Raw genomic sequence first — 27,060 nt, forward strand, 5'->3', positions numbered from 1 at the left:
ACACCACATTATTTTCATATTTGGCAATCAAACCACATCACATATTTTCATATTTGGCAATCAAACCACATCACATTTTTTCCTATTTGGCAATGAACCCACATCACATTATTTTCCTATTTGGCAATCAAACCACATACATCACATTATTTCCATTTTGACACTCAAACCATATAATTTTTTTTTTTTAAATATTTGGCAATCAAACCATATCACATTGTTTTAATATTTGGCAATCAACCCACACCACGTTATTTTCATATTTAGAAATAAAACCACATCACATTATTTTCATATTTGAAAAACAAACCACATCACATTATTTTCATATTTGGCAATGAAACCACATCACAATATTTTCATATTTGAAAATCAAACCACATAAATGTTTTTTAATATTTGGCAATGAAACCACACCACATTGTTTTTAATATATATGGAAATCAAACCACATCCCATTATTTTCATATTTGGCAATGAAACCACATCACAATATTTTCATATTTGAAAATCAAACCACATAAATGTTTTTTAATATTTGGCAATCAAATCACACCACAATATTTTCATATTTGAAAATCAAACCACATAAATGTTTTTTAATATATGGAAATCAGACCACACCACATTATTTTCATATTTGGCGATCAAACCACATCACAATATTTCCATATTTGGAAATCAATCCACATCACATTATTTTCATATTTGGCACTCAAATCACATCATATTATTCTTATATTTGGCATTCAAACCACATCATATCATTTTCATATTTGGCAATGAAACTCCATCACATTATTTTCATATTTGAAAATCAAACCACATAAATGTTTTTTAATGTTTGGCAATCAAACCACACCAAATTATTTTTAATATATTAAAATCAAACCACATCACATTATTTTCATATTTGAAAATCAATCCACATGACATTATTTTCATATTTGGCAATCAAACCACATCACATTATTTTCATATTTGAAAATCAAACCACATCACATTATTTTCATTTTTGTCAATCAATCCACATGACATTATTTTCATATTTGGCAATCAAACCACATCACATTATTTTCATATTTGAAAATCAAACCACATCACATTATTTTCATATTTGAAAATCAAACCACATCACATTATTTTCATATTTGGCAATCAAACCACATCACATTATTTTCATATTTGGCAATCAAACCACGTCACATTATTTTCATATTTGTCAATCAAACCACATCACATTATTTTCATATTTGTCAATCAAACCACATCACATTATTTCCATATTTGGCAATTTAACCACCTCACATTATTTCCACATTTTGCATTTAAACAAAATCTAATTTTTGTTAAACATGTATATGTACCAGTACATCTTTCTGTATAGAGAACTAAATTAATGAACTACAAAGCTGTAAGCTGAGCGTTGCATAAAATTTGAAAAGTTGGACTGTAGATTATTTTAATAACTTGCACATCATTTGCTTAAATGTATTAATTCATAACATCTAGACACTTTTAAGCCACAAAAAGCTGGTACCAAACTTGTCAGTAAAATAGCTGAATATTAAAAGCTAGAGTACCTGATGGAAACCACGATTGATTGTACAATCTAATGTTTTTATTTTTGTAGATATACGAGATATACTCTAAAAATCAAAGGTAAAATTCTTTAAAATGATGATTAAATTAAATATTCTGAACACAATATATTCTGAGAGGATATTGCATGATTTGTATAAAATTAATCAAAGAAACAGCTGGCTGTAAAACTCCACCAATTTCCTAAATGAAAGCACCATAAGACCCAATGGTCCATATCCAACATTAATTACTTGATTGAGAAGTAGTGCTTCAGTGACTTCATTCCTTTGGGTGGAGTCTGAAATATACATTAAATAATCATTAACAAACATTTTGTTTTATTTCAACCATTTATATGTTAAATAAGTCACACAAGAAGTGTAACTTTAAATTTGTACTTTAACCAAGCTTATATCTTAAAAGTGGACTTTTTAAAATTGACTCCCATCAATACACATTACCTATTTTCAAATGTTTATGCTTATCTGGCACTTTAAAATATAAAATGTAAAATTATCACTTTACCTCTCTCAGCTTCTCAGCAGTGTCATCATCTTCCTCCTGTGAATGATTTCCTTTAACCCGACAAGGTGAACACAATGTCGTGTCCTCCTTTAATTTACTTTTCTTATTAATTTTAGGGGAACTTGTACTGATGTCCTGAGAAATACTTTTAGTTTTACGTAGCCTGGGAGAACCTAAATCTTTAGGCGAATTTGAATCCTTTTTAAAAGCACTTGTGTCCTGAGAAATACTTTTAATTTTCCTTAGCCTGGGAGAACCCAAATCTTTCCTTAAATTTGTAGATTCTGACTCTTTCTCTAATCGTTTTTTTGTTAACCAGTCTATTTTGGATTTTTTCGGACTGTTTTCTTTATCACATTTTTTGAAATTGACATTAATATCCCTGACTGTTCCCTCTTCAACCAGATTTGGAAGATTGATTGTGGGTGAAGAGTTGAAAAGTTTTGTTTTAACATGTGAAGGTACTGACTGAGGCGTAGCTGCTAGTGATAATTTTGATGGAGAATTGTCAGTTGCAGATTTTTCCAGTACAACGGAACATCTCTTTCGAGGGCTTCCAATAGGGGATGCCATTTTACTTGTTTGTAGCCATTTTTGTGGATTATCATCACATTTCCATGGACTTCTCATAACATTTGTAGTAGACGTTGAAGGTTTATTTGGACTAGACAAAACAAAGTCTTGATCTCCAATATTTGGTCTTTTTCTTGGATTGTCATCTTCTTCATCGTCACACACCAATTTTCTTTTGCAGCTGACCCGTGTCAAAGATTCCTCATTACATGTAACCAACACAGACTTTGATGCACTTTGTGAGGTATTGTTAACACATGAGTTATTGATGCTTTTACTACCTTCAGTCACATTAGATTTGGTATCTAGCTTGGCAGTCTTATTATCACAGGCTGCTTTTTGAGCACTTTTGCTCAGGAAATGAAGTATTGATGGAGACACAGTCTTAGGGGTACATGGTATTTTATTTGGTGTTATTTCCACATGTTGGCTTGCAGATATACCTGAAAAGACAAAATTAAAAGTAAGTCAATGTGAAACTTCTCAATGTACACAAATACTATTACACTGGAACAAAATTTATGCACATATAAATTTCATTCCCCTAAAAGTCATTCTAATCTGTAGAATAGAAGGTCTTTTATTTTCAAGGTTTCAAAACTTTCCAGAAACAAGAATAATTTACAGTAAATTTACTGTGAACAACAGACTTATTATTACCAAGACATTATTAGGAAAGCATTGTAAACAAAATCAAATCCTTATAAAAAGTACAATTGATTTTATTAAAGGAGTAGGTCCAGTAAGACCTTTTTTTGGCCCCAAAATATAGCAGTTTTACACAATTGTTATAATGAATACTTGGAGTTATTAATTGGACAGTAAAAATGCTTCTGCTACATAAATATGGGCCGTCTTTGACGATATAATGCACATATATTGGGTACTAGCAACGCTAAGTCATGCTAAATTACAGAAATCTTCATAATTCTAGCATTTTAGTTAAATTTTAGACGGTTTATAAAGTGGTTAAAAAGTGGTCAGAATCTTTTAGTCAGATGAACCTGAAATTTGAGGCCAAAATCTGCCTTTACCGGACCTACTCCTTTGTTTTTAGTTTTTCTACCAGATCAAGAATACCTATTTCTCTGTGAGTTCTTTCCGAATATCCTGTTACTTCCCTTGGTAACCTTGGTTCCAATCGTCTGTTCAGTCTCCATATCCTCATTGTATTGTCGTCTGACAAAGTGGTCAGCTGTAACAGCAAGATAAATTTGTATACAGAATGTTGACTAAAGAAAAATGAAAATAGGCTGAAAACTGGAGCATTTATGTATACTTAGAAGGTATATATAAAATAATCAACAAAGTATATTCTCTTGATTTTTTATCAAATTTTCAAAACTGAATAATCTTCTTGAGGCCACTTTTTTTTTATTAGTTGGTTTACGGATCCGCCGACCCTGTTTTTCACGATTTTGAAATAAAAATAAAAACGATTTTGAAGATTTTTTTTAATTCTGCTGACCTTTTTCTGTTTGAAGAAGTACAAATAAAAATAAAAACATCATTAAAAAAGATCGATTTTTCTTCTTCCAGTCGGAATACCCTCGGAGTGGATTCGGAAATCCCGTGCGGTTCCCTGTTCGGTCAACGTTTCATGATGATCTAATGTGGTGAAAAGGAACCAGTTGAACGGCGGTTCCCTGTTCAGTCAACGTTTCATCATGTTTAAATGCGGTGAAAAGGAACCAGTTGAAAATGGAGGCAACTTCCAAGCAAGGACCGAAGCTCATAAACTCGGCAATCAATGTTACACGCAGGACTTCGGGAAAGTTCGGAGAGCCGACAACCTTGCTTCAGAAGTTGAAATGGAGGACCAGATACGACAGATACGATTTTAATATTGTTGCCTTGGTGAATTTCGGTGTAAATCTAACGGTTGAACAAAATAAACATCGCAGTCAGGAATAATAAAAATGAAAATTATTTTTGAGATGGTTTGGGAAGTTTGGTTTAAAAGGTCGAACAACCGCTAACTTGAAACCCTGTTTTAGACAGTCAGTGAGGTTGACGGCGGGTCAACTTTGGTTCAAGTGTTGATCAGAAAGTCTGAAACCCGTCGAAAGGGGTTGTTTTAGTTTCTTGAGGATTGAGCTCCATTTGTCATTACATATATGAGGTATTAGTCCAAATAATTGTGACGTCTGGCAAGGCTTTCTGATATCCAAGATTTGTTACAAATAGCCTTGCCAGACGTCACTCAAGGGAAGAATCTTTTAACTTGCTGCCAGGGATGGGTGTCTGATTAATTGGCCTTATTATATAAATACCTAAATACCATCCCACCGTACCCATTAAGATTTAATGGAACAGAGATGGGATATGGTGAACAAGATCCCAACACAAAATCAGAACATGTATTACTGTAATAGAATGCCTGACAATTAAAATCACTTCGACATTTATAAAAAGGGACAATCACAGAACACTTCGAGATACATTATATAAGCTAATACTTTATTAATAGCAGTGTAAAATAGCATAAAAAGCCTAAGAAGGACATGTTTTCATGTACCACATATGAAGGCATATGACATGCAGAGCGCATATGGTATTTCCTCAATAAGATTGTATTTTGTTATGAGGAATTTTGTCACTCCCTGATCTAAATTTGATAAATAAATACACAGAACAAAGAGAAATGCAATTGGTAAAGACACATCCCTTTCATCAGGGACATGCTTTCATCAATCTACATTGACATTGGACTCCTTGTAACACATTAAATTTAAATTAAAACAGCAAGAATCAATACCAAATTATGAAACGATCTGCATACATGTTTAGTACAAAATGCATAATACTATCTATCTATCTATCTTCCCGTCAAGGAGTGGACTCATTTTTGAGTGTATATACTCCAGCGATTATATTACTATTATATAGAGTAATGTCATTGTTTGTTTCTCTCCATTTTTGGTTAAAAAAACAGTATTCATTGTAATTTTTATTTTTATTTATTTTTCGACCTCCTACCCTACATTTTTTCATTGTTTTTATTTTTATTTTTTTTTCGACCTCCTACCCTTCCTTTTTTAAGAAGTATCCCGTAAACCAACTAATAAAAAAAAAGTGGCCTTAAACTAATCAAGCCTTACATTTTTTTCTCTCCAAATTTTTATTGAATGCAGTTAAAATATGGAAAAGTATTACACATAAATACATCCAAATTACATCAATCGTTATACTTTAAAATGCACACTAACGAATGACTTAATTGAATAAAAAGATTATTTGTTACAAATTTCAAGTCAAGCCTATGCACCACATCTTTGCTTATGCTTTTAGGTAATCATAGTTGAAGAGGTAATGCTTTACAGTGTCTAAGTTTGAATAATGGCTAAAAGATTCATCGGTAAACAATTCTGGAGTAAAAAAACTCTTATAACATATGTAACAAATTACGGATCTATACATGGGGCAACTAGTGGAGCAGAAACTTGTTACCATTCAGGAGTACTGGAGCTCATATGTTCGTTACTTATCAGGGTAATCCTTGTTGTTCAATATTTAGTTTTCTGTGTAGTGTTATGCAACCTTTTTTTTGCCATGGCAATCTTTGTTTTTCTTCTAATTAAGATTTTTCTCAACACTTAACCAGTTTTATATTTATATGAATTTCTTTTATTTCTGCAGTTTTTCATTTTGTTACTTTTACTAAAGATTTACCTTAGTGAAATCATTGCAATTCCATGAAACGTCTGTTACTTCAGCATTGTGGCCTTTTAGAACAACAGGACTTTCATTAGGTTTAGCAATCTGAAATCATATCAATGTACAATATTTACTTAAATCAGATGTTATGTGATCCCATGATTAATATTATGATTCAGAATTTGTATCAAAGGTTAATTGTTTTTGATTTAACCTTAAAACAATAACATATTTCTTATATATAAAGGTGGAGAACAAAATCAATGAATCAGTAAAGTAGGTCCTGCATAAGATGAGGGGGGATAGGACCTTTATTGGGACTCCGGGATCGGGTGTTTTTAAGATTGAGATTTCGGGATCCAGAAATTCTGTTTTCGAATTTCGGGATGTCTGGATTAATTTTTTTAAAATTCGGGACCTCTGGATTTTGTGTTTTTAAGCCTGCGATTTCAGGATCCTACCCTCCCTTTAAGATGGTTGAATAAAACAAGCTCACAATAGATGTTTGACTATATATATTTGTTATTACCTTCCAAATATAAGCCATTTCATTACTGGATCCACTAAGTAAGAACTGGTCATCTGGACTTATTGCTGCTTTAACATAAAATGACTTGTTCTGGTGTCCTTTAAAATGTGCCACTGGAAAAAACATACAAATATAAAATTCTATAACATGTTATATTCTACTCGCCAAATTGTTAAATTACACTTCCATAATCCAAGATGCATTTTGATTTTGTTAATAATATGTATAGCGAAACATACATAAAATTAACAGCATAGCAGGGAGTATTGCATACTTTCAGGTTTGTGAATGTTTAACAATGGAAACAACTAGAGGCTCTTTAGAGCCTGTGTCGCTCACCTTGGTCTATGTGCATATTAAACAAAGGACACAAATGGATTCATGACAAAATTGTATTTTGGTGATGGTGATGTGTTTGAAGTTCTTACTTTACTGAACATTCTTGCTTCTTACAATTATATCTATAATGAACTAAGCCCATTAGTAACAGAGAAAATTATTTGGTAAAAATTTACATAAATTTACCAAATTAATGAAAATTGACTATAAAGGGCAATAACTCCTTAAAGGGTCAATAGGACTGGGGGCAGCAACCCAACAACCAGTTGTTCAATTCATCTAAAAATTTCAAGGCAAACGATATTGATTTGATTAACAATTTAACTTCTTGTCAGATTTGCTCTAAATGCTTTGGTTTCAGAGTTATGAGCCAAAATCTACATTTTATCCCTGTTCTATTTTTAGCTGTGGCGGCCATCTTGGATGGCTGGCCAGGTCATCTGACACATTTTTCAAACTAGTTACCCCAAAAATGATTGTGGCCAAGTTTGGATTAATTTGCCCCAGTAGTTTCAGAGGAGAAGATTTTTGTAAAAGATTACTTGATTTACGAAAAATGGTTAAAAATTGACTATAAAGGGCAATAACTCCTAAAGGGGTCAACTGACCATTTCGGTCATGTTGACTTATTTGTAAATCTAACTTTGCTGAACATTATTGCTGTTTACAGTGTATCTCTATTTATAATAATATTCAAGATAATAACCAAAAAACAGCAAAATTTCCTCAAAATTACCAATTCAGATAGATCTTGACCTGATAAACATTTTTACCCCATGTCAGATTTCCTCTAAATGCTTTGGTTTTTGAGTTATAAGCCAAAAACTGCATTTTACCCCTATGTTCTCTTTTCAGCCGTGGCGGCCATCTTTGTTGGTTAGCCAGGTCACTGGACACATTTTTTAAACTAGATACCCCAAAGATGATTGTGGCCAAGTTTGGAATAATTTGGCCCTGCAGTTTCAGAGGAGAAGATTTTTGTAAAAGCTAAAGACGACGGACAACAACGGCCGACGCCAAGTGATGAGAAAAGCTCACTTGGCCCTTTGGGCCAGGTGAGCTAAAAATGGTAAGAGTAATTAATGTGTTACATACAGGAATTGACACATACATTAAATTACAGCAGAAATGTGTTCTGATCAATATAAAGCTCAGAACCTTATATTTTTCATTCAGAAAATCATAAGAACTAAATTCAACATTTTTTTTATTAACAGCATATGGGTGCAATTTATATATGTGAAATTTCAAGGATCTGGTTTGAAGACTAGAGAAGGAATTTTGGCCTAACCTCAGCAATACTTTGGACTGTTCCAACATTTAAGCAGAGCTGATAAAATTCCATTGTTTTGTTCTTTTTCAGATGTAAAAATATTGCATCAGCCTTATCTAGAATAAGTACATACCTGGTTTAGGATCTAGAGAGAGTAGATTATACTGGTATATTATATCATCTGTACAGCTTGCAAACAACTGGGTACAACTGGAATCTAATACCAGACTGGAGTATCCTATAATAGGAAAATTAAAATCTTTTACAGCTAATGAAAAATTGGTATCCCAAAGATACAGAAAATGAAAATAATTAAGTTACAAGTACAGCTCACAAATAAAATTGAGAAAATCATTAATTTCATACCTATATTTGACTATAACTGAAAGAAACTAAAGTTAATGTCTAAACATAGCGATTTCACCTACACCAGTTATACTCAAACAACAGACTTACCATGTGATCGTTTATTTACTCCACTGTAATTAAATGTGTGTTTAGCCATTGGATCAGGTATACTGGAGCTATAATTCTTTCTTAAATCCCACATTTTGACACACCTACAATGAGTTTCAAAATACCAAAATTCATTTATTATCATCGCTACAACAAATATATAAATAAGCTTGTATTACACTGTCAGATATAAAAGACACTTCTTCCAGCAGATAAAAGTCAGAAATAACCCTTACTACAAAATATTTGTCATCAAATTTAATATCAAAGTTTTCATTTGTTCCTTTATATTTGAACAATAATATAGACTTTTGTATCCATTAAAATAAGTTTTTATTTACAAGTATCAAATTTCGATCTAACCTGAATCTGCTATAAAGTGTAACAAATTGTAAACAAATGCCTGTGAACTAAGTTATGTAAACAGTGAAGTAATAAAAAGAGATGACAATTTTTCCTTTCTAGTCAATGTATAACTAATGTTTTAATACCAACCCATCAACAGCTCCTGCAGATAGTAAGGTCATGTCTGTTTGATACACTACTATAGTCACACTTTGTTGGCTATCCTACAATGAAATATTTTACTTTTTAACAAATAACAACATCTTTTCTCTAATGGATTATTTACTAAGTTAGACCTATAAATCTCCATGAAATTAAGAACTGTAAGTTTTTTTTAATTTGAAGAATAAATATAATCTGAAAATGATGTAACATTATGGAATTAACTTAAATGTTGTCTTTCTTTTTTTTTTTCTATACCTTTGCTTGAATGATAATCATGATATACAACTAAAGTGTTTATAAACAGTCGCTAAACCTAGAAGATGAGGTCAAAGACAACTGACATTTGCCATAAAAATATTTAAGAATAGGTATATGAGATATGTGGTATACAGGTTTTCTACCATCTAAAACAAATAGTTTAAGCCAGTGAATCCCTATGCCTTGTATTCTGCAACTTTCATCAGATGAAAACTAAAACAAAATGTAAAATGACTAATAAAAGAAGAGCCTTATGGACTTTTTGTGTTTCGTTCTCTTGATTATATAGAAAGCTGAACATACAACAGTTCAGAGTTTATACGTACCCTTGATGGACCAAGTTTTGATTTCTTTTTGGCTTTCAGTATATGTGGAACAGAATGTGCATTTTTGATGACTTGTACAGGGGAGGTATATAATCCTGAAATATAATATACTACATTTAACTATGGACAAAAATATTTTTAATCATGCAATCAGGACTTTTTTGTATTCTTGTATTCTATAAGATATACAAGTATAACAATGAAAACTGTCAAAACTAGACCTCGTCAGACAAATGGGTCTTTTAAAGATCCATGCATGAAAATGGACACATTTACTTGCTGAATTATGTGCATTGTTCCTCCTAGTATAATTTTTGTTTATACAGTACTTACTACATCAAGAGACAAGCCTGCAACTGATTCTTCAAAAGCGTATGTATAGAAATATATTCCTGCTGCTCTTGTGTTTAATCAAAACTATGCATTAAGCAACTGACACATGATATTTGTACAAACAAGATTGGAATAATAATAAATTTACAAGAATAACTTAATTTTACACATGTATGCAGAAATGATTTTCATGCTTAATATATATTTGCATAAAACATAATGTGTTTGGTTTGAAAAGAAAATGCAGTGCTTTTTATTTTAAAACCATAATAATGAAAGTTTACTTTAAATACCAGCTTTAAACACTGTAAGAAGGCAAGGTGGGGTTTTAAAATCTCTATGTGACTGAAATAGTTTAAAGTAGCTATTTTTCTATGGAGGTAACAACCTTATTTGCATCTATTTTTACACGATTTAAAGGACCTAAGATCTGCCAATATTTTGTATAGAAAATTCACCTTTCTTGTTACATCTTATGTCCCATATCATTACATGTCCATCTCTAGATCCTGTAGCAAACACAGCTGCAAAATAAAATCAACAACATAAAATTTAACTTGTTCGCAAAAGTAATAAATGATAAAAAGTCTAATTGAAGTTTAAAACCACATTTTGAAAAGAATCACATCTTATAACTTAATTTTCACATGTCTGATGATGTTTGTTTTAATGACCTTGATTGGCTATAAAGCTCTCCCACAGTCAGTTTCACATTTAAAAGATATCAAGAAAGAAACCATTCTTTTGGTGTAAGAACATGATTTATTTGTGATATGATTCAATGAGAAATGAACTATTAATGAGGGCCCATATAAATATTAGATGGATTTCTTCTAAGAAGATATTACAATTCCTCATCTTGGCAAATTCCTTTAAATCATGATCACCAACTTGAAAGTTATCATTTTGTAAAAGATTAAGATGGCTTTTAGTGTCAACAATAATAAAAGGTAATCTTTGATATTTACAGACAATAACCTTAAAACTACTGTACCAGTATTACTGAAAATATTTCCGTTGGTAGCCATAATATTTCTGTTTATTATTGGCTTAAGTTAATGTGTTACTTACCTGGATCATTTGTTTTGAAATTAACAGATCTAACACTGCTTGTATGACCTTGAAAACTGTTTAGTTTTTTGGCAGTTGGGACATCCCATAATACAACAGTCTGGTCCCCTGCTGCTGATAAAAGCTTGCTGTCTCCACCCATCCATGCCAGGTCAAATATAGCATTACTGTGAGCTCTCCAATCTGAAGTGTACATTTGTTTTATCATATTCTCATTTTCTACCATGATGCCAATGCAATTGAATCACTCTCCATTACTTTTAAGTTGTTGTTTAATGTTCATGCAATTTATCCCATTGTTTTTACTTTCCTGCTACATACCATACATTTTAAACAGGGTATTTAATTAATGGTGTTGAGGATATGGTGTAAATTATATCTTTATGTTTCCCTTATTGTACATCTTGTGTTTGTGTTAGGCCAGGATTTTTTAATTTGTTGGTTTACAGATCCGCCGACCTGATTTTGCCGATTCCAACAATAAAAATAAAATGACTTTTTATGCTTTTTTAATCCCACCGACCCAAACAAATACATTATCCCTGAAAAATAAATAAATTCTTATTTTAAGAAATGAAATGCATGAATCACTAACAAAATTGATAACACTCTCTGTTGTAAAAAAATAAAACTTCCAGTTTATGTTTCTAAAAATAGACACATCAATTATAACTGACCTTGAAATGTTGTTTAAGCAAATAATTTTGCGGAACGAAATTTGTGTTTAAAACCAATTACACAATAAGTTCTTTTCCCTTATTTGGCATCAGTCCGTAAGATGCATAATCTCATAGAAATAGACTTATCCAAATGTGGACAGGTGGAAAGCACCTTGGAAGTAAAGGTTCTGATTATCAACAAGTCATTTAGAATTTTCTTGTTTCATGGATAAAAAAAAAATCGTCGATTTGGATGAAAAACGGGAATGCATGACACCAGATTAACCCGATAGTCTCGTTTGTTCCGTGGACGAGTCTATTACGTTCTTGACACGTGTGTTGAAACTTATTTTCGTACGACGTTTTTTACATTTTTTCTTTATAAGTTTTCGTTCTTGAAGATCATTACTCCCCAAGTTTTCTGGAATTGATTAAGAGCTACGCGAATTTGTTTTTGTTTGTTTGTGAAATGACGGTTTAATTTCGTCTTAGTCCGTGAACACCCCCCTTTTTTTACGGTAAATCATTAGACAATGTCATGCGATATTTATGACAGCTGAGCAAGAATATTTCATCGAACTAAAATTTGAAATGATGACAAAATAGCATAAAAATTATATTGTTAGAAAGGTGAAATTTATATTTATTTTGCATTTTTTCTGTCTTGAAAGATATTTTTTTCTTTTTTTCCTGACCGACCGACTTGACTTTTTCATGGGGAAAATCCGTAAACCAACAAATTAAAAAACCGTGGCCTTATGTTACTTTGACCAAAAAAACATACTGGGGTAAGTCAATTATCCAATAAAACATAATCACATAAACTTTACTTGTGACTGACATTGATTTGGAAAATTATAAATAAATTCAAGCGAATGCATACTTCAGGCATTTTTTTTTTTATTCTTGAATTATTGTGTATCTAAAACTCTACCTTTAACAATAGCTTCCTGTCCATATTTGTTCGTATTGTAGATGACTACATAACCATTCTCATCGACTAGACCAAGGATGTGTGAGGAAGATTTTTCTGTAAGATGAAAAAGGTTAAATAATTCATATGGTTAAAGAAGACTCATCCTGTACACAAATATCATTTAATTTTTTCAAAATGTATTTAAAGCTAAATAAATAACTCCCCCCCCCCCCCCTCATTTTTCAAAGAATTTGCTATGTGTAACCATGTGGGTATCCTATAAAACTTTACAAATAAATTATTATAGAACCATGCATGAATTGATAATCTATCCTTGTTTAGAGTGTGTCTTTTTATGTTATGATGTTACACTTTGTCATTAGGAAACACAATTTCTGCTTTCAAATGTGATGAATCTTGGAGAAAATAAAGTTATTACATATTTCTAAGAGGCTGATATATACAGACAATATGATTAACTGTAGATCTTACCTTTAGAAAATTCACATGCCAATGGTGGTACAGACGACTGTAAGAGAAAATAAAAATTCTATAAATCATACAAAAATTGGTGTTCGAGAAATACAGTTAACAAAGTTATTCAATCAAAAATAACCCTCACTTAAAGTTTCAGTTAAATTTCTGTGTATCCAGAGAATCTATTATACATGTACATTTTTGTACTTCACATCACAAGTTTTAATTCAAAACAGATGAATCATTCTTTCCTGTCCATAGCAGGCTACTCGTTATTCCTACATGCTTTAAAACTTTGGACAATATATATCAGTAAAACAAATCATGTAAATAAGAAAGTATACATATGATTTTACTAATATGTAAAAAAAATTTTTGATGAAAATGTAGATTTTTCAATTATTTCTAGTGATATACTGTAAATTCAGAACTTATTGCTTGCATTTATTTTTGCAATTTTATCTTTTAAGACTAAAATTGCGATTTCAAATTTTGCAAATATTGAGAAAAATTCCTGTTTAACTTATTTATATATAAAATTTCAAAATGAGTTTTAATTATTACGATTATAACCCTGCCACTTGTGTGCAATAATAAAAACATCGCAATAATTTCAGAATTTACAGTAATTTTTGAAGGACAACTACTTTTAAGCTACTAACCCCCTCCTCTTCACCTTCTATGCCATACTCATCATAAATAGAGGATTCATACTGCTCCAATAGTTGGGAAAATAAATGTGGAGAGTAGCCTGCAGGTAAAAATATTATAACTTGGTGTTTTTAATAGATGAAGAAACAACAATACATGTATATTAAAAATATTCTTTACATTCATGACATTGCACCAGGTTAGTTCAGATACATTTTTGTACTACTGACATCTTTTAAATTTGTAAGATACAATGCAATCGTTTAGCTTTACCATTTCTTCTCTTATAAATGCTTTTGCTCAAAAAACGAAAATGACATGTGTAACTTGTTAAAACTATTGACAAACAGGAAGTGGCTACAGACTACAACTCAACATTATCAAAAGCAGACAAATATTATATCATTCACTTCAATATCAATTGAGAAAACTCACTCAGAAAACTTTGACAAAAATGTTCCTTGTACATGTACAACAAGTGTTGTAAAACAGCAAACAGTAAGTGAATATCATAAACATTATAAAGCTGCAGACCAAATATTAAATCCTTCCCTTTCTTTATATCATGTATATACATTGTAGAAGCAAGAAAACTTTGGTTACTTGAACTGCTTTTGCCTTCAGCATGTCTGTTTAAAGATACAAATTCCATTACAAAGACGGTCATTAGATACAACTAATATGATATCCCTTGTAAATCATGAACTTGGAAAATCATCTGACACAAAGAAAGATTTAAAAGCAAATATTTAGAATAAAGCTATGAGTTTGTTTATTTGTCAGAAATATGAGATGATTTGTTCATGTGAGGTAAATGTTCAGTACTAAAAAAATATTCAACCTATGATTTTCGACAGTGTATTCTCAAAATTAATGTTATCATGCATATACTTATAAATTATTGTTGATCATCTCAACAAGATTGATTTTCTCGCTCTAGCTGGTACAGTGAAAGTGAGAAAAGCAATCAAGTTGAGATGACCAATGATAATCTGTTTATCGCTATTTTACCTATGACGACGTTGTCAATTTCAATGTCAATTTCGTTAGCAACGCCACGTTGCCTCCTTAGTTTCTAGGGATAATTTTTCCATCTCAAGCAAGAAGCATGATATGAAAATTATCACAAAACAAGAATGTGTCCATAGTACACGGATGCCCCACTCGCACTATAATTTTCATGTTCAGTGGACCGTGAAATTGGGGTCAAAACTATAATTTGGCATAAAATTAGAAAGATCATATCATAGGGAACATGTGTACTAAGTTTCAAGTAGATGTGACTTTAACTTCATCAAAAACTACCTTGACCAAAAACTTTAACCTGAACTTTGCACTGTCATTTTCTATGTTCAGTTGACCATGAAATTGGGGTCAAAACTATAATTTGGCATAAAATTAGAAAGATCATATCATGGGGAACATGTGTACTAAGTTTCAAGTGGATTGGACTTCAACTTCATCAAAAACTACCTTGACCAAAAACTTTAACCTGAAGTGGGACGAACGAACGGAAGAACAAACAGAGGCACAGACCAGAAAACATAATGCCCCTCTACTATCGTAGGTGGTGCATAAAAAGATCAAAAGAAAAATGCACAAAATAGCGATAAATTAAAGTATATCAATTTTCCATATTTACAATGATGAATTTTCGGAAGAATATCTTAAAATAATGCTCTTTTATGACATGAAACAAGTTGCATAACAATATGATAGAATTTGCAATAACAATTTACAACATGTACAAGTCATTTTTTCACGTGGTAATGGACTTATAACATTTTATCTAATAGCTATGTTGAAGAATGAAGATAAGTATTGCAATCAATATACAGAATTTTTCCTGGAGGGAAAATATATATTTTTTTACCCCATCCTTAAACATGTTAAAAATTTGAAATTCCCAAATCACTAATTAAACTGATAGGCTCAATGCATCCCTCAAAATTTTGTGGAAACACATGTAATATGAAATATATCTTCTTAATCTATGAATAATTTATTGGCAAATAATGACATTTTGTTGACCGTATAATATCACTCTGTAATTCCAGTTTATCCAAACAGTACATGACACATTGCTTTTTTACATGCGAGTATTGGTATGTTCTATTTAACATTTCAATCACATGCATATAATGACATCCCTTGTCCATGTATTTCTCTTTACTACATTCTTCCTTTAAAATATGAAGTATTGCCTTTATCAAATCACAATCTTTATGCAACACTTCAAACACTTGATCTTTTTCAATCCTTCTGCAAAGAAAGCCATCGTCTTCTAAAGAAATCAACACTTCTTCAACACATTTGCGTAAAATTTCTGAGTCAAGCCTGTTTCTTATTGCTTCCAAACTCTCTAAATTCAATGCTACATTTGCAGTTATTTCTTTAATTTCTGAAGATTGTAAGTATCCATACAGTGTGGTTTTTATCTCCTTCATATCTTGTGTATTCAATTCATTCTCATCAACTTTACTCAATAATTTTTTTGCAATTTTCCACGGTAGCTCAAATGGTTTATCATATTTCATTTGATACAATTTAGGTAATTCCATCATTCTAAAAACTTCCAGCATTGGATCACTTACAATTTGATGACTTGCTGCTACAATCTGCCTTTTATCTCGAAATATACTTATTTTCCCACGTACTTGAATAACAGACCCTAAAGTATATCCACTGAATTCTTCAGTTGCATTCGAATCTAAAGATTTGAATTTACTTTGTAACTCAACAGGAAGCTTACAAATATCAATTCTAACATTTTCACAATGCTTGTCTGAGTATGAAAATTTCCAACAACTGCAGGAGATAACACCAGTTCCATCATCAACTTCATACATGAAACATTTAGAATTTTGATCTACTTTAACTATCACTCCTACCACATCTACTTTGTATATTGGATGATTTTTATACATGTATGCTCCAGGAAACATTTGATATTCGCTCATGGACAAAATATCACAAACGAACATTTTATTGTATGTCTGGAAATAGAAATCCAATCCCCAGTTCTCTTCTGAGTAAAATTGTAAAGTCCTGCTATCTTTTGAGCCTGGTGTATCTATTATTGATGCCATAACAAAAGGTAAATGGGTTTATGTTGTAATCTAAAACCAATTCTGAAAATATATATTTAGGTTCACTTCCTATATATAGCATCATTTCCAGCAAAATACTTAAAACCAGGCATACATGTATGTCATGTAGCAATTAGCCAACACTGTAAATTTGATATTTTTGTTTGAATAAATAAACATGATAAATGTTTAAACATGTTAAACTAGTTTGATGAAATTATTTTCTGTCATAATAAAGGTTTTAAAAGGGGCACAGGATACTTGTATACATGTATAGTAAAATCATTGTACTCAGCACAAGTAAAAAATATGTGAATCTGTGTTTGCAATAAAAATCAATCATCTATCAGTCTCTGTACCCTGACACATATTTTTTTTTAATACAATTCTTTTTTGATGTGATTTCAAACAGTAAAAAAGCAATAGAAAATCGTCCGCCTCAGATGGAATTGTACATGTGTACAAAAATGTAACTTATTTTATTATTACTTTAGAGTATTAATATTTTGCCCAAACAAGCACATAAAAGCTTTGAACAATATATTTAACAGTAATGAATCTGATAGGTTTTTCAGTATAAAATTAGTAAGGGTTCCGAGGAACCCAGTGTCTCGCCTACTTTTGCTGTTTTCAAATCACTCACTCAACAAAAATGATGAAAAAAATCAATAAAAATATTCCTCTCAATACTATCTTTTGATTGTCAGAAGCTTCTGTCCAAGTTTGGTAAAAATCCAGGAAAATTTAAGAATCTTAAAAATGTTTTAAAAACTTTAACTGCAGACTGTATGTAATGTAAACTGGAAAAAAACTAAGTCCATAAGTCATGTAAGTAAAATACAGGAAAAATGGAATTTTTTTTTTTTACAAAATTTACTTCTGGATACTATCTTATGATTAGAAACATGCTTCTGTCCAAGTTTGGTACAAATCCAGGATAGTTTAAGAAAGTTTTAATAATTTTAAAAACTTTAACCACAGAGTGAATGTCATGTTTCCTGGCAGAAAAAAACTAAGTCCATTTATAAGTAAAATACAGAAAAATTGGAATTTAATTTTTATAAACTTTACTTCTGGATACTATCTTATGATCATAAACAAGCTTCTGTCCAGGTTTGCTACAAATCCAGGATAGTTTAGGAAAGTTATTAAAATTTTAAAAACTTTAACCACAGAGTGAATGTTATGTTTCCTGGCAGAAAAAACTAAGTCCATTTATAAGTAAAATACAGGAAAAATGAAATTTTATTTTTACAAAATTTACTTCTGGATACTATCTTATGAGCATAAACAAGCTTCTGTCCAAGTTTAGTACAATTTCAGGATAATTTAAGAAAGTTATTAAAATTTTAAAAACTTTAACCACAGAGTGAATGTTATGGTTCCTGGCAGAAAAACTAAGTCCATTTACAAGTAAATTACGGAAAAAATGGAATTTTATTTTTACCAAATTTACTTCTGGATACTATCTTATGATTAGAAACATGCTTCTGACCAAGTTTGGTACAATTTCAGGATAATTTAAGAAAGTTTTTAAAATTTTAAGAACTTTAACCACAGAGTGAATGTAATGGTTTCTGGCAGAAAAACTTTAAGTCCATTTACAAGTAAAATACGGAAAAAATGGAATTTTATTTTTACCAAATTTTCTTCTGGATACTTATCTTAAAAACATAAACAAGCTTCTGTCCAAGTTTGGTAGAAATCCATGATAGTTCAAGAAAGTTATTAAAATTTCAAAAACTTTAACCAGAGTGAATAATTGTGGACGCCGCCGCCGACAGAATGTAGGATCGCTATGTCTCGCTTTTTCAACTAAAGTCGAAGGCTCGACAAAAAACTTGGTAAAATCTCTGACTTTACCAGACTACACAAGATTTTATGTATTTTGGTAGCATCTGACTGAAAAACTATCGGGTCTGCTCAATAAATTAACCACATAATTTTAATTGTAAATAAACACAAGTTTTATCATATAGTAGATATATTTCGTCATATGAGTTGACCAAAAAAGGTGAGATTTATTTGGTGTAAAGCATTTTAAAATGGTTTGTGAATTTGGGAATGCAATCAAAGCAATTTTTTTAATACCTCGTTTGCTTTCAAAAGGTGCCGAATCGACTAGGCTTCAAATTAACTGTGGGTCTCAATGCATATAAGGCACGTGGGATTGCAGATTTTTTGTAAGTGTAACACATGAAAGTCAAATTATTGTGCCTTGAAAACAGGAAATGAAGACTAGGACACCGGAAATTAAAAAATCAAAGCGCTGTAAGTGCTGAAGGCAGTTAACCAAAAACCAAGGCAAACGTAATTATGATAACTGTGGCAATGTTGCTTCAACACTAAACATTCATATATAGTACATTTAATAGGCTATTATTTGAACTTCAAATTATTTTTGATTATGGAATTTACATAATTTCTTGTGCTGGATATTTATTAATACATGTAAATTCCATGTTTATTCTGTACTTTAATGTTCTGTGCTGTGCACAACACTTTCTATTACAAAGAAGATAGTTAATTTTCAATAGAATGTACTGTGCCGCGCACATCACTATCTATACAAAATACATTATGTGAAAAGTGTTATGAACCATTCAAAACATTTAAAACCAAATAAACATGGAATTTATTAAAAATTTCAAGCACAAGAAATTATTCAAATTCCATAATTAAAAATAATTCCAAGTTCAAATAATAGCCTGTTATTTATTTCATTTGATTTGTTATATTGTCCCATACATGAATATATATGATTTAGGGGTGGGGATCTAGACCGTTTTTAAATTCTAAAACAGGAGGGGTGGGGTGACCCCCAGCGACTCTCCCTATATTTCATTTGATTTTTCATATTGTCACAAACATGAATATATAAAGTTAAGGGGTGGGGATCTCAACCGTTTCCCAACCGTTTCCAAGTTCTCAAACAGGAGGGGGTGGGTGACTCCAGGGACTCCCCCTATATTTTATTTGATTTGCTTACATTCAGGTATCATATAGTTGCATTATTTGTGAAAATAAAGTAAGAAACTTCCAGCTACTTTAATTGACCCTTCAAAATTGCAGTAATATGTTTACACTTTAAAAGCACCTCACATGCATTATCATCATTTCTCACTGATTAAGAAAATTTATACTGTGACCATGAACATATATATTGTTAGATATACTGTTCCCAGCTGTCACATTGTTTGGATTTTGACATTAAAATTTGTCAAAAAGTAATTTTGAGTGTCTGTATAAAATATTTTCTGTTTTTTTTTTCTTTTTCATATATCTTTTGGTTTTCAATTCTAGTTTTTATATTCATTTACCATGCATATATGTATTTTGTCACCTGCCTGGATCCGATATTGTAAAATTTTCTCTTCACGGCAGCCATTGTTATTGTGTTTACAATGTTGTTTTTGTCAATCAGATACGATTTTACTCGAATTTACACATTATTTGTCGGCGTTTTTCTGTATAAAGCTAGAGGTTGAACAAAATGAACATCGCTGTCATGAATTTTAATGATGAAAATAAGTTTTAGATCGTTTATTTGGAGACTTTGGTGAAAAGGTTTGCAAAGTTATTTGAAAATTTCTTATTTTCTTTCAAGTGGAAGGCAACTCCGTAGGGCCTAGCTAGAAACCAAGTCGAATTTCCGCGTGCAAAAGTGGAAGGTCGCAGACCTCGGGCCACCGCTAATTTGCACCCCTGCGTCCAAATTGAAAAGATATGAAAATTTCGTCTTCTAATTTGAAATTGCCGCCAACAGCATGAACAGTTAATCTTATTATATAATAGACCTACTGACGTAGTTGTACTACGTATTGATGACAAACAATATTCCTACGACTTTTGCCATTTGGGAAATCTAAACTACCGGTACCTGTCTTAAGAGATATTCTGCAATTAAATATTTCATACAATTGTTCTTTGACATCTTAGCCAAAAGCACAGGTCATAATAAACTACACAAGGATTCCTAATGAGCACTACTTCCTATGTGTAACTTCAAAACTTTTGGGTGATTTGAAGATCATTTAAGGTTTTTCTGGTCATATTTTTTGTAATCCAGAATACAAATTATTTAAAAAAAATTTCAATTAGTTATATATATATAACATAGTTGCCAGCTAGATAATAACAATGGCAAGTATTTCAGCATTTATTGGGTAGAACACAAATCTAGGGTGCTCGCATAACAGTAGGTCTTTTCACCACCGAACACCACCGCACACCCCCAAAAATTTATTATTTTGTCTTTTATCAATACAAATGAGAACTGAATATAGTATTTAAGGTATTAATTCATCAAATCCAGACCTGTTTACCCATTCTGATGTCTATCAGTAGAATTGTCAGTAGTTTTGCAATGTTGTCAGTAGTACTCTTGATGTTTGCGGCACAAAACCTTCTAGGGTGGTTTGGGGGCATGCCCCCTAAGAAAATTTTGAAAAATTAGATGCAATTTCCTGCTTTCTGACAGTATCTGCAGTCTTATTCAGACATGGTTGGAACAAAGATTTTGACCAAGATTATATTCTATAATTTGCATGATTTGACCAAAAGTTGAGCTCAATTTTGGAATAAGACAATACATGCAAATCTGGTTTTCACAGTGTACTTATAAAGAAACAAGATATGTACATTTAAAATTTCATTAAACATTTAATCTTGTACAACACATTAAAAATACAAAACCTCAAAATAATGAATTAAAACTCAATAGGGACTAGATTCTCCAGTTCTGTTGACTTTATGAAAGACGATATAGGCCTTTGGGTCGATTTCAATTTGTTATATTCAATGTGTGATTTTGTCATAACGTGTCTCCGGCAATCATCATTGCCTCCATGTTCGCACGAAAAATCCCATTCACATATGAAGCAGTAAACAAATTTTGGGCCCTTCTTCGAAACCCCCAAAGAAGGGAAAGTTTCCCTGTAACAATCTCTGAATTTTTGGCATGATTTGTTTGCCGATGTTGGTCCGGTTGTAGTATTATTATTATTGTCATCAGTGGTCGTCCTCTTGGACATGCTTTCATTTTACCTTGTCTTATATGCGCTTTAAACATGATATTCTAATTAATTCAATCGTTTAACTGATCAAGATCAAAATTTAACGGATTTTGAAATGAAATTTTTTTTTTTAAACCCGTAGTTTTTGGTATGACAATCGTAGTCCGTATTTTTTCACTGAAATCCGTAGAAACTACGGCAAAATCGTAGATGTAAACACCTCTGCAAAACAGAAGAGTCAGAGTCTACATTTCTACAGAAAACAGAAAAACACTACACTTTTTGACCTCCGCAAACCACCATCATCTGGGACACCACAAATACATTTTTGCTTCTTCTATCTCTTCTATAAAATAGTTGTACCAATAATGAGGGGAAAACTTCAAAATATAACAGATGAAGAGAGATCGAGGATACTAGGATACTAGAACTAATTATTTTAAAATTATGAATTTTATCTTTACAACGCACACAACGTTATCCCTAAAGTGATGAATTCGGAGACGTTTTTTATTATATTAATTATATTGATTATCGACTTTATTATAAAAATGAGGCCCTTAAAAATCTAAAAATTGATTAAATATCTTTAATTTAATTTAATTTATCGTTTTATTGTATAATATCACAGTTTTTGTTAGTGGTTGGTGGTTTTTGGGGTGTTCGGTGGTGTACGGTGGTGTTCGGTGGTGAAAAGACCCACCCCTCGCATAATGCAGCTTAAGGTTCATCATAACCTTTTGGCTAAAATGGCCGTATTTACACCCCAAAGGAGTAGGGGCTTTAATGGCCTAAAATGGCCCCAGATTTACAAGATAATAAAAATTCTAACAGAGCAGATTTTTCTCCATAAATTATTAGAATATGAGTCAATGATTAAAAAAAAATGTTTTTATTTAACTAAAAAAGGTTCAATGACGTCACAATGGTAGGTGCAAATGACGTCATAATTGGGAAAATAAGCAAAAATACAGAAATTTTGATGGTTTTTCTAAATTTTGACCACCGCACCATGCTTGCACCAATTAGAAATTTTAACATTTTGACAAGTTCATACATATCAAACTTCGGATTAAAAATCTTTTTGGTGCAAGGTTGGTGCGATAGTTTATTTTATATTTTTCATAGCAAAGCGGAGCAATAAAAAGCTAAAATTTGCTGTCCAAATTGGACCTTTTCATCTGACAAAGTTTAGTTTATACATTCTTTTGCCTATAGAAACTTTTTTTTTTTTTTTATGAATGTAAAGTGTATTCCTAATTATATTTCTGTAAGTTTATCTAGTTAAATTTCTTTAAAAAATCCGACAGCAATGAACTTCATGTGTATTAAAGGGAGTCAATAACAACTTTGAGGACATTTTTTTAATTATGAAATTGTGGAAAGACCTTCAATATAACAAAATCTGTACATTTCTGATGTTTTTGTTAATTATCAATTCTAAATCTGTTGTTTGAATGGGGCAATGTTCTCTCTCTGGTATAAGGGTCAGATCCATGGCTTATGTTACGAAAAGGGGGGGGGGGGATTATTTTACTTAAATTTCCATAATTGGAGAGAAAAACGAGGTTTATTTTGAAAATGAAACTACCTATATTATAATTGGATGTGTCTTTGTGGGTAATGTGCATAGAGAACAAGTTCTATAAAATTTGATGGTAAGAAAACGGAAACGGCATAAGGTAGACTATCCATATATCCGTATATACATATAAGTACGTCTAAGCCAGTGACAACTCTACAACAGATTTATCCATTGGATCACCAGCAGTGATGGTGATACATGGCTGTGTACATTATGTATATACAACTCGTCTAAACATCAACCCAACAATGTAAGATCTGTAAATTTGCTAGAGGGTGTGGGGTGGGGTGTGGGTGTACTTCAATACTTAATTGATAGAGGGTGCCGCTGTTGTGTCACCTCACCCAGTTTTACATTTTAAAAATATATACCTTTTCATAAATTGCGTAGGAAAAAAAGTTACCTTTTCACATATTGATTTGGTTTCATGAGGTTTTATGTAAAAGAGTAATAGTGTCAAAAGAGAAAAATTGGTTGATAAAGACACAGCGGGAACACCAAACAAGTTTACAGTCAAAGAAGTTATGGGATCTTTATTGTCCTTATCATATATATCTGATAGTTTTCTTAACTTTTCACTTATTCAAGCTTGAAAAGGTGTTAATAGAAGTACCCCAATCCCTTCCTGAAACATAACTACTGTAATGGAAATACACTTTTAAAAACACCCTTTAATGCATGTGTCTGTATCTATTTATTTAAAATAATAAATATTAAGATTTCTTTGCGCTAAATGTGTCTTGTCTTAAATTATTCTTCTTGTCGCTGATAAGTGAGACCCCACCCAGCATCAGATGCACAATCTGTATATATTAGCAATACCCGGTGTTTTGTTTTGTTTCTTGATGTTTCAATATTGCTTTCCCCCTTAATATTTACCTTGGAGTTTGTTTCTTTTTACAATTTGCATCTTAAATTGCCTTTCTGTTGCAATATATTTAAAATCAAATCTTGTAAAATAGAAAACAAATTGCGGTTGCCATGGGCACAGATGTGTTTCTAGGGAGAAACAACAGACGGTGAACAGTGAATTTGGCAAAAATGTGCAATCAATTATGTAATATTCAAATAGTGTAAAAGTGTAAAGTTCACTTCATGCTAAACAGGTTTAATTTCAAATATAGATATATTAAAGCTGTATAATAATCATATTTGACGAGTTTAACTACGCCATTATAGTGGTTGCTAGGCAACAGAATAAACGAGCTAGACCCAAAATTCAATTATTTTCAGAAGGTCTATGGTATAGACTTACAACATGACAAATTAAATGAGCACAGAATACCCTATACACCTGGAACAGTTTTGAGGGATGGCAGGAACTAGATATATATAAATTTTAAATGCATTTTATGTTTCAGAAAATTATAAACTTTTCTAGATTTTGCTATCCATTTTTTTTCGTTCCTGCAGAAGGTGCAAAAATTAACTAAGTAGTGAAAACGATTGAGAAGCTCCCCTCATATAATCAATATTGTGAGTAGTATTGATTTAAATGGACAATAGATGGACAATAGACACCTGTAGACAATAGGTGATTTAACAGGTTTAAACTGTGTAACTGAGTGGACCGTATCAAATGAAACTCGGGTGTTTGTTTATTTTGCCATCTTCTGCTGACTGGAAAAAAATGCACATCAAAATGCAGGTAAGATTTTAATTTTCTGAAACGTAGATTTCATATAACTTTTATATATCTAGTTCCTGCCATGCCTTAAAACTTTCCTGGATGTACCAGTTTGTCTGTACTCATAGTAATTTTTGAGGCGTAAATGTAACAGCCTCTTTGTTCCGTCAGTTGCTTTGTTCCGGTGGAACTTTTCAACTAGTTATTTCGTTCCGATGGAACTTTCCAACTAGTTGTTTTATTCCGAGTGCAGTCGAAAAGTTCCGGAAAAAAGTAGCTAGTTGAAAAGTCCCGGATCAATGTAGCTAGTTAAATAGTTATAGCTGAACAGAACAATAAGCTGCAAAATTTCAGTTGTATTTCATAGCTCACAAAATACGGAATAAGTTGCATTACCATTATTCATAGTACCTCAAGAAAGGGAGGAATACCCCCTCCTCATGTGGTTTTTTTTTAAAATATCAATTTCAGATAAATGTATAACAAATTCAATAAATTAGAACTTATTCCGTTATTTTACTTTGCATCAATTCTCCTAATGGAACTTTGTGACTGGTTGATAAGTTCAGTTGGAACTTTTCGACTAGATTGTTAGTTTTGGTTTTGACTATATTGCCAAAGAGGAACTTTGTGACAGTTGATAAGTTGCTTTTAACTTTTTTAATCAGTATCTTGGTTCCCCTTTGAAAGGGTCAAATGTAATATGTTGCGCTTTTACTTTGCATCAATTCTTCAAATGGAACTTTGTGACTGGTTGATCAGTTCCGTTGGAACTTTTGGGCTAGTTTGTTAGTTCCGGTTTTGACTAATTTGGCAAAAAGGAACTTTCTAACTAGTTGAAATGTTCCGTTGGAACTTTTCAACTAGTCACTTTGTTCCGTTGGAACTTTTAAACTAGAGGAAGAACAAAGTAACTAGTTGATAAGTTCCTCCGGAACTTTTCGGCTAGTTAATTCTTTCCGCCCGGAACTTTCCAACGTCGGAACAAAAGAGCATTTACATAAACACGGCCATATTTTTCAATTCCTAATGATGAACCTTAACTGCATACAAAATGAGAATTGTTTACGTTCATGGTGTAAGTGTGATACAGGAATCAGACAAAACAGTTAGCGGGATCTGGGATCAGAACCCCCAATGAGACACCCTTAACTTGAACACGACACGTCCAGCACATATTTCTAAAAATTCTATAAACTAGATATTAAAATAGGTGTTGGAAATCACTTGAGTCCATGTCCTCGGATTGTAATTTTGCATTTTTCTTGACTGAATGTATTTTAACGTTTGGTGTCATTAACTTACATTTTATTCCTAATTTTCGACTAGTTTCTAAGTGTTTTAACAGCATTTTCTCTGAAAAAAACTTCCCTATCTCCCGCCAAATATTCGTTGTCTGAAAAATGTTTGTGAGCAAATGTTTTATCGTGAAAGCTTCTATTTAACACAGACAACATACATAAAAGAAAAATAATCACGGATTGTAAAACCGGAAAAAATAAAAACACACATTTTTCTTTAATATTTGATGTTTTTCAATTTTTTTACGTCAGTATTTAAATAAATAATACAGTTTTACTCGATTAGAAAATGTGTTTCACTGGCGT

The 27,060-nt window shown here is 31.6% G+C and overlaps 1 protein-coding gene across 1 annotated transcript; it reads right to left on the reverse strand.

The window, feature by feature from the left end:
* Nucleotides 1–1,739: 1,739 nt before the first annotated feature.
* On the reverse strand, nt 1,740–26,918 carry LOC134711421 (denticleless protein homolog). Its single transcript, XM_063571988.1, has 15 exons — nt 26,759–26,918; nt 14,149–14,237; nt 13,502–13,538; nt 13,028–13,123; nt 11,435–11,617; nt 10,822–10,887; nt 10,031–10,125; nt 9,432–9,505; nt 8,937–9,040; nt 8,614–8,718; nt 6,869–6,981; nt 6,355–6,444; nt 3,763–3,877; nt 2,110–3,125; nt 1,740–1,882 (listed from the first exon to the last, which is right to left on the reverse strand). Exons 1-15 carry the CDS (start codon nt 26,802–26,804, stop codon nt 1,832–1,834), a joined length of 2,280 nt encoding a protein of 759 aa, XP_063428058.1. The 5' UTR covers nt 26,805–26,918; the 3' UTR covers nt 1,740–1,831.
* Nucleotides 26,919–27,060: the final 142 nt, after the last annotated feature.

Source organism: Mytilus trossulus, chromosome 3 (genome assembly GCF_036588685.1).
Source record: "Mytilus trossulus isolate FHL-02 chromosome 3, PNRI_Mtr1.1.1.hap1, whole genome shotgun sequence".
NCBI lineage: Eukaryota > Metazoa > Mollusca > Bivalvia > Mytilida > Mytilidae > Mytilus > Mytilus trossulus.

Coding starts and splice junctions, on each gene's coding strand:
- LOC134711421 (XM_063571988.1), bottom strand. CDS start 26,804: ATGCTGTTAAAACACTTAGAAACTAGTCGAAAATTAGGAATAAAAT. Junction 8,719..8,936: donor AGTAAATAAACGATCACATG/GTAAGTCTGTTG, acceptor TTCCTATTATAG/GATACTCCAGTCTGGTATTA. Junction 6,445..6,868: donor AAATGGCTTATATTTGGAAG/GTAATAACAAAT, acceptor ATATGATTTCAG/ATTGCTAAACCTAATGAAAG.